General features: G+C 43.6%; 1 protein-coding gene and 1 pseudogene across 1 annotated transcript; one reads left to right on the top strand and one right to left on the bottom strand.

Annotated features, from left to right (window-relative positions):
* The window catches only part of LOC109867016 (mitochondrial inner membrane protease subunit 2-like), a 177,898-nt pseudogene that overhangs the window by 140,179 nt on the left and 20,782 nt on the right, over window positions 1-16,937 (top strand).
* LOC109866860 (leucine-rich repeat neuronal protein 3-like) lies at window positions 763-16,322 on the bottom strand. Its single transcript, XM_020455737.2, has 2 exons — window positions 16,096-16,322; window positions 763-6,882 (listed from the first exon to the last, which is right to left on the bottom strand). The coding sequence occupies exon 2, from the start codon at window positions 6,497-6,499 to the stop codon at window positions 4,382-4,384; it is 2,118 nt and encodes a 705-aa protein (XP_020311326.1). The 5' UTR covers window positions 6,500-6,882; window positions 16,096-16,322; the 3' UTR covers window positions 763-4,381.

The following is a 16,937-nucleotide window of genomic DNA, read 5'->3' on the forward strand; positions in this document are numbered from 1 at the left end:
AATGGCCAAGTCAAAGTCCAGACCTGAATCCAATCGAGAATCTATGGAAAGAACTGAAAACTGCTGTTCACAAATGCTCTCCATCCAACCTCACTGAGCTCGAGCTGTTTTGCAAGGAGGAATGGGAAAAAAATTCAGTCTCTCTATGTGCAAAACTGATGGAGACATACCCCAAGCGACTTACAGCTGTAATCGCAGCAAAAGGTGGCGCTACAAAGTATTAACTTAAGGGGGCTGAATAATTTTGCACGCCCAATTTTTCAGTTTTTGATTTGTTAAAAAAGTTTGAAATATCCAATAAATGTCGTTCATGATTGTGTCCCACTTGTTGTTGATTCTTCACAAAAAAATACAGTTTTATATCTTTATGTTTGAAGCCTGAAATGTGGCAAAAGGTCGCAAAGTTCAAGGGGGCCGAATACTTTCGCAAGGCACTGTATAACCACGCCAGCCCAGGACCTCCACATCTGGCTTCTTCAACTGTGAGATCGTCTGAGGGGGATGGTGGGGGTGCTGAGCAGTATTTCTGTCTGTAATAAAGCCCTTTTGTGTGGAAAAACTCATTCTGATTGGCTGGGCATTTCTGCGCCCCTGCCCAGAAATGTACAATTCATAGATTAGGGCCTAATGAATTTAGTGTATTTTAATTGACTGGTTTTCTTATATGAACTGTAACTCAGTAATTGGTTTTGCTCAGTATAAATGAATTAGTGGAGGAGCTTCAGATGTAGCTGCTTTCGGACTTCCATCACTCTGCCCACAGTGTGGGTCTGTACAGCCGTGGTGAATGCTTTGGAGAGCTTGCCTGCTTCCTGCTTTTAAAGTGTGTATCGACTCATAAAATACCATTTCCTCCTCCATCATTTTATTACAAAAGGCTTTGGTAATTCTAGTACTACTGCAGCTCTGTGAGAGTATTTCTATTTCCTGCTTCCTGTGGTGAGCTGCAACTCCCCAGAAAACAAAACACTCACTGATTGGTTGTGATCAGTGTGTTCTCCCTTTGTTGAATGTTTTATGTCTGTTTTATCCAATATGATTTTGTAAAATAATGGGTATAAAAGTGAGTAAGGGAGAGCAGTCTTCAACTCCCATTCAAACATTCAAAAACGAATCAAATGTATAACAGAACCAATGTTTTCAGTTGTTCATAATCATATCCAGTTTATCAGCAAAGATGAAGTATCCCTGTTTCAGAGTTTAGATAATGATACAATCACACAAAGCCCCAATACAAGATCACACAAAGTCACCAGTGTTGTTTTATCTTAATGGACCACTGAGTGGGGAAATAATTACTTGAAGCCCCAGGGTGCAGTTTGAGGAAAGCTTGAGAAATGTGAACATTCTTATTTTTATGTCATAGGCTACTCCAAGCAACGAGCAGGAGGTCTATCCCAAATACAACAGGATAATGGGGCAATATTTCAAAATGGAATGATTTCACACAACCTTTTGTGGAGAAAAAAAAATCTCCACAGATTAGGCTATTATCTGGCCAAATAAGTTTCAGATGAATTGGGCATTTTAGAAGTGGAAACATTATGAGAGATATTTGTTTACTTCAACTAGGGGTCATTAGGCTATTCAGATGTTTTCCACAAATGAAAATAAACAACAACAGAAGACTGCACAAGAACCCTTTCCTCCGTCACTCTCTGTGACTAAAATGTCTATTTGATTTGCACCACAGCACAGGTTTCTAATTGAGAGTATCTACACCTGCTAATTTAACCAATGTATTGAACTAATATTCTACTTCCTCTGTTGAGTTGTTTGTATTTCTTTAGTTGTTGAGTAAATATTGAAGGATTATACATTTGCCATTTAAGGCTATACACACCTGTATCCCATATTTTCACATAAATCACTGTGTAAAGCTCTGAATTCCCTATGCAAAGAATTTGTCACTTTCAATGATAATATCCTAATTACAGATGTGCAATCAACCAAATACTGTTCTGTCCTGGCTGGAAGATGATATTAAAAACGACAATTTATTACTTTGCCTGCTAATTTTCCCAGATCTCCCCTTGGCTATCATAATGCAATTACAGTATATCATCTGCTGTCTATTTGTCATACAGGGTATATTTCCCTGAGAGAATGATCAGTGGGTTAATCATATCTACACAAGAGGGCCTCCCACCAGTGTTTCTACTGTTACTGGTGAGGGATTGGGTGATTTAACACATCCCCTCATTCCAGTATTAACTTAATTCACTGAATGACATGGCACCTACATTTTTAACCCCTGTTGATTGACACTGGTGCGCAGAAAACACTGATATCCAAAGGGGTTGAACTTGTTTATTGTTAGGAACAGGTTCTTAGTGCTATTACGGCAAGGAATTTTAACAGTTACAATTCCTTGTAATATGGCACGGTGGGAGTTTGTGTGAGCAATACTAAATATGTGTAACAGTTTCTTTCCTGTTTTTCTCACCATATTGCGTGCCCCCAGGTGGTGCACAAACAATAACAACAGAAGGGCATATTGCCATCGGGCCTTTATTGGAAAATAGCTTTTTTGCATGTGTGAACATTTTACGAAATATTATTTCCTTTTCTCTGAGTGGACTGCATGTTGACATATCATTTGCTCTCATGTGGGGTTATCTGGAGTTCAAACTAGGCAAAAGGAGGAGTAAAAAATGTGTGATGAAACCTCAGTGGAGGTCCTGTCAGTTCTTCTCTGAGAGCTCTCCTTTCAAGTAAGCTACCCTAATGAACCAGGGAATATACTAAAAACTGAAGTTCCCTTAATGAGCATTCTTATCTTGTTGTTATCTTGTTGTGCAATTATCTCATTGTGCAGTCAAATAAAACCATACACACATCTCTAATACCTACAGCAGTACTGTTGTTCCACCTTCAATATGTCGAACCTGCACCTTGTCTATCCTGTCCCTGTTCATACTGACTTCTAGCCCTAGTAGACACTTTGTCCTCGTTTTGCGCTCCATTTGTCTCCTTCCCCTCTCGGTGGGTGGCGATAATGTGAAGTGCTTAACAAACGAGCCCAAGAGTTGCTGAGCTGTTCCTGTAATGGCATCTGTGTCTCGCCAGTGTCACGGAGGGAAGGGACGCACCGCACCGCACTCCGGTGCTAGCAGCCTCCATGTGTTCTCGCTGACCTATGCACTACCTGCGCTCTAATGGGTCATATTTTAGCTCCCATGGCGGTGATAAATGGCTCCACTCTAAAAGCCCTGTCCAAGGTGCTGAAACTCAGTTGATATATGGCGGAGTCCCTCTGATAAATGCCCCCATCAGTCCGCATGTGACGCCGATTCATCACCTCTCTGAGGTTTATGTTAGGAATCCATATTGGGTTTTAAATGAAAGAGAATATATTGCAATTCATAGTCATTGGGTTTCTCTGATGCCACACACACACACATATAAAGTACCGTGTGTAAGTTATATACACACACACACTCTCTCTTACTCCCCAGTCATTGCCAAAACACGTCGTCCTGCCTGAGATTGCATTTTAGTAACAATGTTAAAATGTCCGCCTTCAAGGGCAGTCCCAGTAATTGTGTTTGTCTACATCACACTGTTTTCCTTTTGCATGGTTTGGACAGTGATATGAAAAGATTTATGGGATTCATATTTATGAATTATAACATTTTGCATTTCATGGATAGCTGAATGTTATTGATAAAGGAAGCTTAGATTGTTCCTTTCAGAGCATCCCAATATCGTATTCAGATTGTTCTAAGCAAGTCATTCTTGAAGTTGGGTCTTTCGTAATTACAATTTCAAGTAAGTAAGAGAAAGCATTACATTTCGATTAAAATACAATGTACTGTTTTTAATGAAAAAAAATATTTGATCATAAAATTGTTTACATATACACTGTTATTGTCTACTAGTCTAACAAGTTTTGCCCATTATAAACTGTATACGAGTGGTATTTCTTACTTATGGCCCTTGAGTGTTATTTAAACAGCACAGAAAATATTCCTCATTGTGGACCACAAAGACATCTCCACAAGGCGTTATAAAGCACAAGTCAATAACCGAGAGAGACGACAGTCTTTGTGCTGTGCTTTTTTGCAGTTGCACTGCATGAATGACCGATCAGTAGCCACGTATATCACAATCTAGATACCTGTCTGTGCACGTTTTGGCTGCAATGACATAATTTTGTTGTATAAAAGAGTCTGTGGGTCTGGGATTAGCTGGTTACGTATTTATGCGTGAGGGCGCCGGTTTATGGTTCAATCATGTGTTCCAAGTTCCAGGAGTTCCAGAACCCAATGCTCTGTCATTGTCATGAAAAGAGGGCACATGAATCACACATGTCCAACACTCTTTCACCTTGTTTAAAATCCAGAACATTAATTTTCCTGCTCCAAGGCCGTTTCTTTCTTTACATGGAGTTGTCTGGCAAGTCTATTACAGTCACCTTCACCTTGACTCCAGCCACACAGAGTTCTGTGAGAGAAGAGGCGGAGCCGGGGCGGGTGCTAGGACCCAGCATTGACTCAGTTTGGTCCACCATCAACTTCCTGTAAAAGTGTTGGCTTTGCAGAGATGTGTATGTGATGGAGCAAGCCACAGCAACCACGATGAAAAGCACAGCACATGCAGCCATCACCACTGTGTCCCACTTCTCACTGCTCTCCACGGTGTGAGCCAGTCCCTTTGTGGTGACATTGACACAGTCCCTGTTGTGTCCGAGCTGCATGCTCGTGACTTCCACACACACCCGGTACTGGGTGGAGGGGTTTAGGTGGGTGAGACGATACACCTTCACATCGGTTGGTACTCTAGCAGTGTATGCCATGGAGGGATGCTTAGCATTCGCCATTGTGAACCACTTTATGTTGGATATAAGACCACCGTGAGTGTTATCCCAAGACACTGAAACAGAGTTGGGCTGCACTGATCTAACGTCCACATGTAAAGCATTGCCACTATCAGAAGGCTGTGGAAAGTATCCATCTACCACCAACAACACAGACTTGAGGTCTGCACCAACAAGATTGTGAGCAACACAGGTGTACAGCCCTGCCTCAAGCATGGTAGTGTCATAGATGTCAAAGGTCCCCTCTGGATGCATGTAGTACTTATCAGACACGCTGTTGGGCAGGACTCTGTCCCCGGAGGGGGTGACCCAGTATATCTCTGGCTCCGGCTCTCCGAATGCCCGGCAGTGAAGCGTCACCGAGCTCCTTTTCCCAACGGCGACACGATCTGGGAGGCTCCCGGGCGAGATGAGCGGGAGGCAAATCTCAGTCATCTCCCTGAAGTGGACCTTGCGGACGTGCTGGCCCTGGTACTCCGGCGGCTCCACGCAGAAGAGGGAATCTGGCTCCATGAAGCGCACACCGGTCTGGTTCATGTTGATCCAGCGGATGACGCAGTCGCAGCGAATGGGGTTGCTGTGCATGCTAACCTCACGCAGGTTGGGCAGGGAGTCCACAGTGCTGTGGTGCAAGGCGCTGAGGGCATTGCTGTTCAGCATCAGTGTTTCGAGTCTCGGCAACTTGTGGAAGGCATTGGGGTGGATGTAGGAGAGCTTGGGGTTGTTGGTGGCCTCAATCTTGGTCAGCTCAGGGAGATTGTTGAGGGCAAAGCTGTCGATGGACACCAGCGCAGGCATGCTGTTGATGCCCAACTCTTTGAGGTGGATCATGTCCACAAAGTCCCCTCTCTGAATCCTCTCGATGGGGTTCTTGTTGAGATCCAGAAACTTCAGGCTCTTGGCTTTCTTCAGAGCGGCCTGTGGCACTCTGTCAAACAGGTTGTCAAAAAACGAAACACTCTCCAGGTTGTTGAGGCCAACCAGAGTGTCATCTGGGATTTCGGAGAGATTCATCCTGGCCAGAACCAAGCTGCGTAGGTTGACCAAGGGCTTGAAGTTCATGTCTGACAATTGAACAATGGGGTTCTCCCCAATCATCAGGATCTCCAGGCGGGATAGAGGCTGAAACCACACCCTGTTGATGCCCCTGAGGTGGTTGGAGTTGAGATGGAGCCGCAGGAGCCTCCCTAGCCCTCTAAAGGCACCAGGACTGATGGATGAGATCAGGTTGTGGTTGATGTAGAACTCCTGGAGGTTGGGCAGGGATGGGAGACAGTTGTCTGACAGGCCCTGAACCCAGTTCTCCTCCATGTGCAGTGACAGCAGCTGGGTAAGAGGACCCAGATGGACATCGCTCACAGAGGATATGTTATTCTGGGATAAATCTATCTCAGTGATATTAGCCAGGTAATCCAAAGGTTTCTCAACACTTATGATATTGTTGGTCTGTAACAATAGCACCTGTGTGTCTGAGGGCAGTCTCTCTGGCATTGACGATAGGCCTAAGTCATTACAGTCCACCGTGGGAGCCTCTGTATAAATAGAGCTTGGAGAGAACCAGGGTCGTATCTCACACCGGCACAATGCAGGACAATGAGCAGCGCCCCCCTCCGAGGCCAGAACAAAAGCTGTCAGAGCTAGCTCCGCTAACAAACAAGCCAAGAACGCAGTCTTCTTCATCTTGGCCCCCTATTACCTTGAACTAGAAATGGGTCCTTATGGAGTCAGCTGTTAGCACTGTTAACTTCACAAATAAAGGCTCATTTGTTACTGCAGTGAGACAGAACAGATTTCTGCTGATGCCTGGTCCCTAAAGCTTTGGCCTTTTTGTAGTCGTTGTCTAGTCCTTGGCAGAGAGTAAAGGAGCAACCTTTCTTCAATTTACACTGTGCCAGGTTGTCAGGCAAGTTGGATGTGTGAAGGTCAATGTATCCTTCAGGGAGTCTGTCGGTGAAGAACAGGGAGGGTTGAGGAGGAACGCTCTGGCTTGGGCTGGAGATGGATCACTCTGTCTTCCATCATTATTATCCTCAATCACAGTCACTCATCGTGTCAATTTCCATCTGGGGAGAAAAATATCAGAAAAAATACATTCAGTACTACATGGCATTATTGGGAGACTTGTTTCATATATTGACATTTAGGAATATTGAGACATATTCTATGCTCGTTTGATTTTATTGCTTTCACTTCGCCATCAAAATTCTGAGTTATGATTGACTTGACCTTATATATATTATTTGACAGGTTGGTGGCTAATAAATGTGCGTCCCAAATGGCACCCTTTTTCCTATATAGTGCACTACTTTTAACCAGAGCCTTATGGGCCCTAGTCAAAAGTAGTATAATATAGGAAATATGGTGCTATTTTGGATGCACACAATAGCACTTTGGAGTCACTTAATATCCCTGCAGGGCAAGAGATCTGCCAGAGGATCTGGAATTTTAAACAGCGATTTTGCACACAGCAGTAATACAAATCCCCCCAAAACATTTTCCAAAAACTTTGCATCAAGAACAGTTTGAACAGCTAAAACATTGTGAACCAGAGCCTATCCCAGTTTTACCATCCACCCTAATTAGCTACATTTCGTTATCCACCCTAACTCTGCCGTTGTGAACTATGTATTCACATACACGCAGCAACTGTCGCACTCACACACAACTACCCACGATCACTTCAACTGGAGTATATGACCTCAAGGCATTTCAGATTCTCCCAAAATATCTCTGAAGCTTGCTACAGGTCTTGTTCTGTCTCTTCATCCTCTCCTGCATTATTTATGAGGAGTTGAATCAAAGTGGTTCCTACAGGTGACAGGTCTGTGCCGGGGTTTGCTTATGTCGACTGCACATATTGATGCTTTGATTAATTTGTGACCTTGAGTGCAGAAGCCACGGCTCCGTGTGTGTTAGTAGATGAGCTGTCTGTAAGGCTATAAGAGCAGGGCTGCTGATGAAGACTCCCTATGACAGAGCACCGTGCATATATTAGCTTGTTTATGGCAGTCAGTCAACACACACAGGTGGAATCAAGAGGCAAAAATATTTTTCCTGGTCGTTTCTTTTTTTTGTGCCTAATGTTCTTGTGCTCAGCCATCTGTGTAGGACCTGTGTTCAGATTCTGTCCAAGCTGCTCTGTGCCTGATATTATACAGCACGTGTAATATCCACACACATTTGGTGTTTCATTGCTAAGCTATTTATGTCAAGTGTTGAAATAAATACTTAAGTGTGGTAATGCTAGCTATCATTTGCAACGATCATTTTCAGACTCCTTTATTTCATACAAGGGAATGGTTTTATTGGCAAGAGATTCCTCCATATGGCCCAGAAGGTAGAGTGTGTAACCATATTATGTAAATATGTTTTTCACAGTAGATCGGAAAAATATACTTAAAAGAAAATAACCCCCATGCTAATAAGGAGAGCAAGTATTCAATTGTAAACTGGATGAGCGATGCTCTCCTGTTTGCTTCCACGAAGCTCACGCTAATTTCCCTTTTTATTACTTAATGCTAAGAGCCTGTTGTTACTTCACTCACATGCCTTCCTCTCATAATTAGATCAAATGGACGTTTGAGTGGTGGTAAATGTTCTTCTAACATTATGTTAATAAAGTATCTTTAGTTGCGGGAAGAATAGTAGAGATGAGGTGAAGATGCATTGGAAAGCTGCTGCTGTTGCTTTGTGATGCTATTTCAATAAAAAGGCTAATCTCCGACAGGTAGCTAACACTCCTTGCTTGTGTTTAACACCGATGATAACGCCATGCACTTGTATAACGTATTGTCTAGTTGTGTGTAACACGGGTGATAACACCATGCACTTGTATAACGTATTGTCTATTTGTGTGTAACACGGGTGATAACACCATGCACTTGTATAACGTATTGTCTATTTGTGTTTAACATGGGTGATAACGCCATGCACTATAATATATTTTCTAGTTATTTATCTTATTTAGCTCCCTTAGGGATTTATTTTCCACTTGTGTTTTTGTTTGATATGCTGCAGCTGTATCAGCAGAGCACCCCTTATTTAATGTATAATTTAACCCCTCTCTCTCTCTCTCTCTCTCTCTCTCTCTCTCTCTCTCTCTTCCCCCCCCCCCCCTCAAGAAGAAGTTGTGGCCTTAGAGGCCAGGAGGTTGTGGTAAGAGGAAACAATTGATTGTGCGATTAAGTCAAGGGGTGTTGACCTCTGTGGACTCATTTGGGCTGAGGAAACATAGGGATCAGTCCACATGCGGCAGGCCAGCCGCCTGCCACTTAGTAGAGAGTGCATTGCATTCCCAAGTCCCAAATGCTACAGTTAGTTACAGTTCAAAGGCAGCACTCTTTTAAAACACCACAAAAAATATAACACATTTACAGAAATCCCATCAAAGACTACAAAAATTGAATTGTGTTTGTTACTTCTATAAATAGGGAATTAAGATAACAATGCACTACGTTACCAGCATGCTAAACAAAGAATATCTGGGAAATCAGTATAGCCATATGAAAGCTGTCTACTTCACAAATAATGATTGCACTCACCTATATTTTACCACTTTTAAGTGCTGAATATTGACATTCTCCAAATGGATTAGGGGTGTATGGCAGAAAAGAGGTTGATATACACTTAGAAATGCCCTTGTTTTTTGTCTGTTAAAATAACATCAAAGCTTCAATGCCATACAACACTCCTTCCGTGGCCTCCAACTGCTCTTAAACGCTAGTAAAACCAAATGCATGCTCTTCAAATGCCTGCACCCGCACACGCCCGACTAGCATCACCACCCTGGATGGTTCCGACCTAGAATATGTGGACATCTATAAGTACCTAGGTGTCTGGCTAGACTGTAAACTCTCCTTCCAGACTCATATCAAACATCTCCAATCTAAAATCAAATCTAGAGTCGGCTTTCTATTCCGCAACAAAGCCTCCTTCACTCACGCCGCCAAACTTACCCTAGTAAAACTGACTATCCTACCGATCCTCGACTTCAGCGATGTCATCTACAAAATAGCTTCCAACACTCTACTCAGCAAACTGGATGCAGTTTATCACAGTGCCATCCGTTTTGTTACTAAAGCACCTTATACCACCCACCACTGCGACCTGTATGCTCTAGTCGGCTGGCCCTCGCTACATATTCGTCGCCAGACCCACTGGCTCCAGGTCATCTACAAGTCCATGCTAGGTAAAGCTCCACCTTATCTCAGTTCACTGGTCATGATGGCAACACCCACCCGTAGCACGCGCTCCAGCAGGTGTATCTCAAATCAAATCAAATCAAATGTATTTATATAGCCCTTCGTACATCAGCTGATATCTCAAAGTGCTGTACAGAAACCCAGCCTAAAACCCCAAACAGCAAGCAATGCAGGTGTAGATCTCACTGATCATCCCTAAAGCCAACACCTCATTTGGCCGCCTTTCGTTCCAGTTCTCTGCTGCCTGTGACTGGAACGAATTGCAAAAATCGCTGAAGTTGGAGACTTTTATCTCCCTCACCAATTTCAAACATCTGCTATCTGAGCAGCTAACCGATCACTGCAGCTGTACATAGTCTATTGGTAAATAGCCCACCCAATTTTACCTACCTCATCCCCATACTGTTTTTATTTATTTACTTTTCTGCTCTTTTGCACACCAATATCTCTACCTGTACATGACCATCTGATCATTTATCACCCCAGTGTTAATCTGCAAAATTGTAATTATTCGCCTACCTCCTCATGCCTTTTGCACACAATGTATATAGACTCTCTTTTTTTTCTACTGTGTTATTGACTTGTTAATTGTTTACTCCATGTATAACTCTGTGTTGTCTGTTCACACTGCTATGCTTTATCTTGGCCAGGTCGCAGTTGCAAATGAGAACTTGTTCTCAACTAGCCTACCTGGTTAAATAAAGGTGAAATTAAAATTAAAATAAAATAAATCAATCAATAATAATCAGAAATACAGTGTAGACATTGTTAATGTTGTAAATGACTATTGTAGCTGGAAACGGCAGATTTTTAAATGGAGTATCTACATAGGCGTACAGAGGCCCATTATCAGCAAACATCACTCCTGTGTTCCAATTGCACGTTGTGTTAGCTAATCCAAGTTTATCATATTAAAAGGCTAATTGATTATTAGAAAACCATTTTGCAATTATGTTAGCACAGCTGAAAACTGTTGTGCTGATTAAAGAAGTATTAAAACTGTCCTTCTTTAGACTAGTTGAGTATCTGGAGCATCAGCAATTGTGGGTTCGATTACAGGCTCAAAATGTCAAGAAACTAAGAACTTTCTTCTGTAACTCGTCAGTCTATTCTTGTTCTAAGAAATGAAGGCTATTCCATGCATGAAATTGCCAAGAAACTGAAGATCTCGTACAGATCTCGTACAAGAAAAAGCCATATCTCAGACTGGCCAATAAAAATAAAAGATTAAGATGGGCAAAAGAACGCAGACACTGGACAGAGAAACTCTGCCTAGAAGGCCAGTATCCCGGAGTCGCCTCTTCACTGTTGACGTTGAGACTGGTGTTTTGCGGGTACTATTTAATGAAGCTGCCAGTTGAAGACTTGTGAGGCATCTGTTTCTCAAGCTAGACACTCTAATCTATTTGTCCTCTTGCTCAGTTGTGCTCCGGGTCATCCCACTCCTCTTTCTATTCTGGTTAGAGCCAATTTGCATTGCTCTTTGAAAGGAGTAGAACACAGAGTTTTGTACAAGATCTTCAGTTTCCTGGCAATTTTTCGCATGGAATAGCCTTCATTTCTCAGAACAAGAATAGGCTGACGAGTTTCAGAAGAAGGTTCTTTGTTTCCTGGCATTTTAAGCCTGTAATCGAACCCACAAATGCTGATGCTCCAGATACTCAACTAGTCTAAAGAAGGCCAGTTTTATTGTTTCTTTAATCAGCACAACAGTTTTCACCTGTGCTAATATAATTGCGAAAGGGTTTCTAATGATCAATTAGCCTTTTCAAATTATAAACTTGGATTAGCTAACACAACGTGGCATTGGAACACAGGAGTGATGGTTGCTGATAATGGGCTTCTGTAGATATTCCATAAAAAAATCAGTCGTTTCCAGCTGCAATAGTCATTTACAGTATTAACAATGTCTACACTGTATTTCTGATCAATTTGATGTTATTTTAATGGACAAAAAAAATGCTTTTCTCTCAAAAATAAGGACATTTCTAAGTGACCCCAAACTTTTGAACAGTAGCGTACCCAACATATTAGTGTCCTTTTTCATACAGTGAAACAGACTCTGTACTGGATGAGAGTCCACGGGCCACAGTGCAGTGTGTTCCTTCCCTACACCTAATGTAGTAGACATGTCATAAAGTGGTTGCAATTCGCCATGTTTTATTCACTAGCTAGTCAGGCAGCGAGTGACGAGCATGCTGCAGCTACAGTATAGAGGGGAAAGGATGTGATGTGCAGCGCGCCACCGCGCCAAGGGGAAGTGACACCCTGACATTCTGCCACATTAATATACCATGGTATTGTGACAGATCTTACTGGTCTTGATGTTGTTAAGCCTAATGAATCTTTGGAAGGTAATAGCTTTTTAGACTACAGAATGAACATTTGCTCTGTTGCTAATCTCTTTAACGTTAATGTGAAAATTAGAATGTTGATGAATGAATGTGCAGTGTCTCTGATACATGTCATGTTACTTCTCAAAGAAATGTGACATAGAATTGGGTTGGGGTAGAGTAGACAGACAAAACAAAGCATGTGTACTTAAAAACAGGTATGTACAAGAGGCAGTGTGATATAGAAAATGGAGGATGGAAATAGTGGCCATTTAAAAGCTGCTGGGGACAAAGTGGTGTTTTATTTGTGCATTTACAGTAGCCCAGTATAGCAACACATCTCTTTTCACAGTCTTTTAATCAGTGCCAGAAGTCCAATTCAGTCACATCCTCCACTTTCTCTCGAAAAGCATTAAATGTGCCACCACTTTGTGATGCATCAGTAGAGTTGTTGACTTTTCTAATGTTTAGTAACAGTCTTGTAGTTTGGAGGGGAGGGTGGTGGGGGGGTGGGAGGTGAGGTGAGGGAGTGGGAGGTGAGGTGACATGAGGGGGGGAGAGGTGGGGTGGGAGGTGAGGTAAGGGTGGGTAGGGAGGAGAGGTGAGGGGGGAGAGGTGAGTGGGTGGGAGGAGAGGAGAGATGGTGGGAGGAGGGGAGGTGAAGGGATCGGAGGAGGGGAAGTCAAGGGATCGGAGGAGGGGAGGTGAAGGGATCGGAGGAGGGGAAGTCAAGGGATCGTAGGAGGGGAGGTGATCGGAGGAGGGGAAGTGAAGGGATCGGAGGAGGGGAGGTGAAGCGATCGGAGGAGGGGAAGTCAAGGGATCGGAGGAGGGGAGGTGAGGTGATCGGAGGAGGTGAGGTGAGGTGATCGGAGGAGGGGAAGTGAAGGGATCGGAGGAGGGGAGGTGAAGGGATCGGAGGAGGGGAAGTCAAGGGATCAGAGGGGGGGAGGTGAGGTGATCGGAGGAGGGGAGGTGAAAGGATCGGAGGAGGGGAAGTCAAGGGAGGGGAGGTGAAGGGATCAGAGGAGGGGAGGTGGGGTGAGGAAAATGGAGTGATGTAAGTGCCCCTCTCTTCTATTGCCCCCCCCCCACCTCTTTTTTATTGATTTACCATTAAATCTATCCAAGCTAAATCTGTCCTTTCAACGTGACCTGCTCCCTCGTGTTCCCTATAGCGCTACCAGCTACAATATCATCCTATAGCGCTACCTGCTACAATATCACCCTTTAGCGCTACCTGCTACAATATGACAGTCTGCTACATGTTGTCATTGCTGCCTGAGCAGCCCACCATGAAAGCCTGCATTAGATATGCTAGCAACGTGCCTGTCATTAGCATTAGCTGTATGGCTACATTCATTAGGCCAACCCACTGTGTGGTACCCATGCATAATGACATCCCCCTTGCATCTGTTCAACGCCGCCTGCAAATAAACAGCAATTTAACAATTAATTAGGGATCGATGTTAAGCTGTCAACTCCCCCAGGCTTCCTACCAATCCCCTCCTCCTCCTATCTACCCTCTCTCATATGGTCTACTGTCACACACACACACACACACACACACACACACACACACACACACACACACACACACACAGGTATGGTATTCATGTAAACATGACCTGCCTGTTGATTTACAATGTTATTTGTATGCATGCACCATATAAAATGAGTTTTGCAGGGTACAGTGAACTCACCACACACATTTTTCACTATGGATTAATCTATCACTATCACAGCTCATTGCATAAATACCAATCGTAATACATTAACTGGTAAAGCATGGGGTGTTAGCTGTCAACATGCCCTTTTCCACAGGCTCAGGTAGGACTAGTTCTCCTGCTCTGACTGTAAAATGCATGGGATTTACTTTGGAAAAAAACAGTGTTTCAGAATCTGAGTCATACTGTATCTGCTGGGAATGCGTTTTCCCAGTGTATCAAATCAATCTTTGTTTATCCCTTGAATCCATGTGCTACGGTACACCGATATTCTCGTAGTGGGGATTTTGCAGGGTAGGTAGGTTGTGTGGCGTGGTTTTCATTTGACTCTTTATTGAGCGAGGATAGTATTGGAAGGAAGTTTTCACCTGAAAAAATACAAAATTTAGCTAAATCTGTCTAAGGTATGTTATACACAGGAGTTTGAGGTTGGCTTGTGAATCTTAAGTCAAGATTTTAGTGACAAACAGAAACCGTCTACTTATCATAAATAATTCATGTTTGATAGTAATGCTATTTCACATTACTGATATTAATTAACCTGCTGATTTTTTTTATTTTTATAGAGTAAATAGTCTTTTGAGAGATGCACACATTTACAGCCATTGTTAATGCATGGAATGGTGTTGAGTGTGAGGTACAGAATCTTGTAGTGATCTATTCCTCTCAAACTTTGTTTCTGTTCAACCAGTCAGTGTGCTTTGCTTTAGTGATGTCTGCAGAGTGACATCACAGATTCAACATGTACACTTTCACTTTTTGTCTAAAGCACCAGTACTGCTTTCTCTTGTGGATTCATCACTCCAGTCCCCACCCGTCTGCATAGAAAACCTTGGGAAAGCAGGACGACCATAGAAGAGGACTATATGACGACTGCCTCTTTAAATATGTTCATAGCCAGGGTATTCACCATGATATTGGTGCATTTTTTGCATAGAAATAGACAATTGTATGCATAATTAGGCTAGTTCTTGAAAACAGAATGATGCAGTCATCTTTCTGACCCCGATTTAGTAGCTAACATTGTGACCGTGCTGAATGAGGTCCACTGCTCACTAAAAATGCCTCAGTGTGACGTTGTTTAATTATGAACAAGCCCTAAATGCAGCCGGGTGATGGGAGATGGCAAGAAAGAATGAGGGAGATGAGGTGAGGTGAAAGAGAGTGGGAGAGAGATGGAGAGATGGTGGTGGGGGGGGGGGGGGTGCTGTTCTGGTAAATTAAGCAGGCAGTGGTGGGAATGTATTTTTCCTCTGGTTCGAGGAGAGTTCTCCACAGCCCAGCACTCCAGCTCTGTCTCACCTGGATTCCTTAAAGATACGGACAACTCCTAAATAAATCCTCTTTGAGGTTCGTCCTCTTGGCACACACAGTCAAATAATGTCCAACTGTAAACGCATACATTACTTATGTGTTATGATCCATCAGTGAAAACGGAAAGGGGTCTCTTTACCCCGGGCTTATTACTGGTTTACCTCGTTGAGTTCTGGTCTTTTCTACTGATGGCAGATTCCCTGACTTGTCTTCTGTTCTATCCCTGACAGACACACAGAGAGGAGTATACTTCAGTTTTGATATTTTTCTCAGATGTACCTGTAGAGCGATGCTGCCGAGATAACACCACCTTCATTCCACTCCAGCGTGAAAACCACAAATCTCTCAAACCGCTTTCAAAATACACCCTGATGCCAATAACAGGCAGTTCCTTCTCTGAAACCTCTGCAGCCTACATATTCATCCAAACATTTCCTTAAGCAGCAATGACAAAATGCCTGTGTTGGACTCCTCAGCCTTTCATTTCCTCAATTCCACCCCCCCACCCCCATCCCCGGCCAAGCCTCCCACATAACTGCAGGCTGTGCCTTCTGCCTTCTTGGCTGCTAACTCCCTCCACACAGACACAGGTTCAACTCAAGGACTACCGCATTGTCACACTGAAAACCAACCCTCTACCACACCAAACAAATACACTTGCCTCATACACACACAGGAGAGAGAGATAGATAGAAACTTACCAGTGGAAGTGAGTCCCTTCACACACACCCTCATGCCTGGAACCCACATGCTTTAGAGCAGTAGTCCAGCATGACAGTGTGAGACTCAGATCACAGCAGGTTTTTCATGTGTATTTCCAAGAACATGCGTCTTCTTCTCCTTTCGTCGCTAGAGAGGCAGAGAGAGAGAGCGCGAAACAGGAGAGGGAGGGAGAGATGGGTAGCTCCAGCTCTAAAACCATTCCACTGTGTGTATGAGAGAGAGAGAGAGAGAGAGAGAGAGAGAGAGAGAGAGAGAGAGAGAGAGAGAGAGAGAGAGAGAGAGAGAGAGAGAGAGAGAGAGAGAGAGAGAGAGAGAGAGAGAGAGAGAGAGAGAGAGAGAGAGAGAGAGAGAGAGAGAGAGAGAGAGAGAGAGAGAGAGAGAGAGAGAGAAACAGGAGAGGGGAGGGAGAAATAGGTAGCTCCAGCTCTGATATCGTTCCACTGTGTGTGTGTATGAGAGAGAGAGAGGGGCTGAGAGAGAGGCAGAGAAAGGCTCTGTTGGTTGTGTGTGTCTTTGCTTGCTAAAGACGCTGGGTGCAGAGCAGAGCGATAGGGTGGGGGCTGTTCTCTGTCTATCCCTCCTTTTCTCCAGCGCAGTTAGAGAGCAGATCACTCAGCTGATCAACCATCACTCTGCTCCGGTGCTGCCAGCTCCACCGTCATTAATAACACATACACACATACACACACAGTCCAATCCCTCTTCAGATCGCAGGCTCTGTTCTTGGAGCTGCTAGTAATTCTGATTGGCTGAGCAGGCTGTCAATCAGTCATGATCCCCTGTATCCCTGAGGGAGAAGGAGGGAGGAAGAGACCAAATG

Source organism: Oncorhynchus kisutch, linkage group LG22, assembly GCF_002021735.2.
Source record: "Oncorhynchus kisutch isolate 150728-3 linkage group LG22, Okis_V2, whole genome shotgun sequence".
Classification (NCBI taxonomy): Eukaryota; Metazoa; Chordata; class Actinopteri; order Salmoniformes; family Salmonidae; genus Oncorhynchus; species Oncorhynchus kisutch.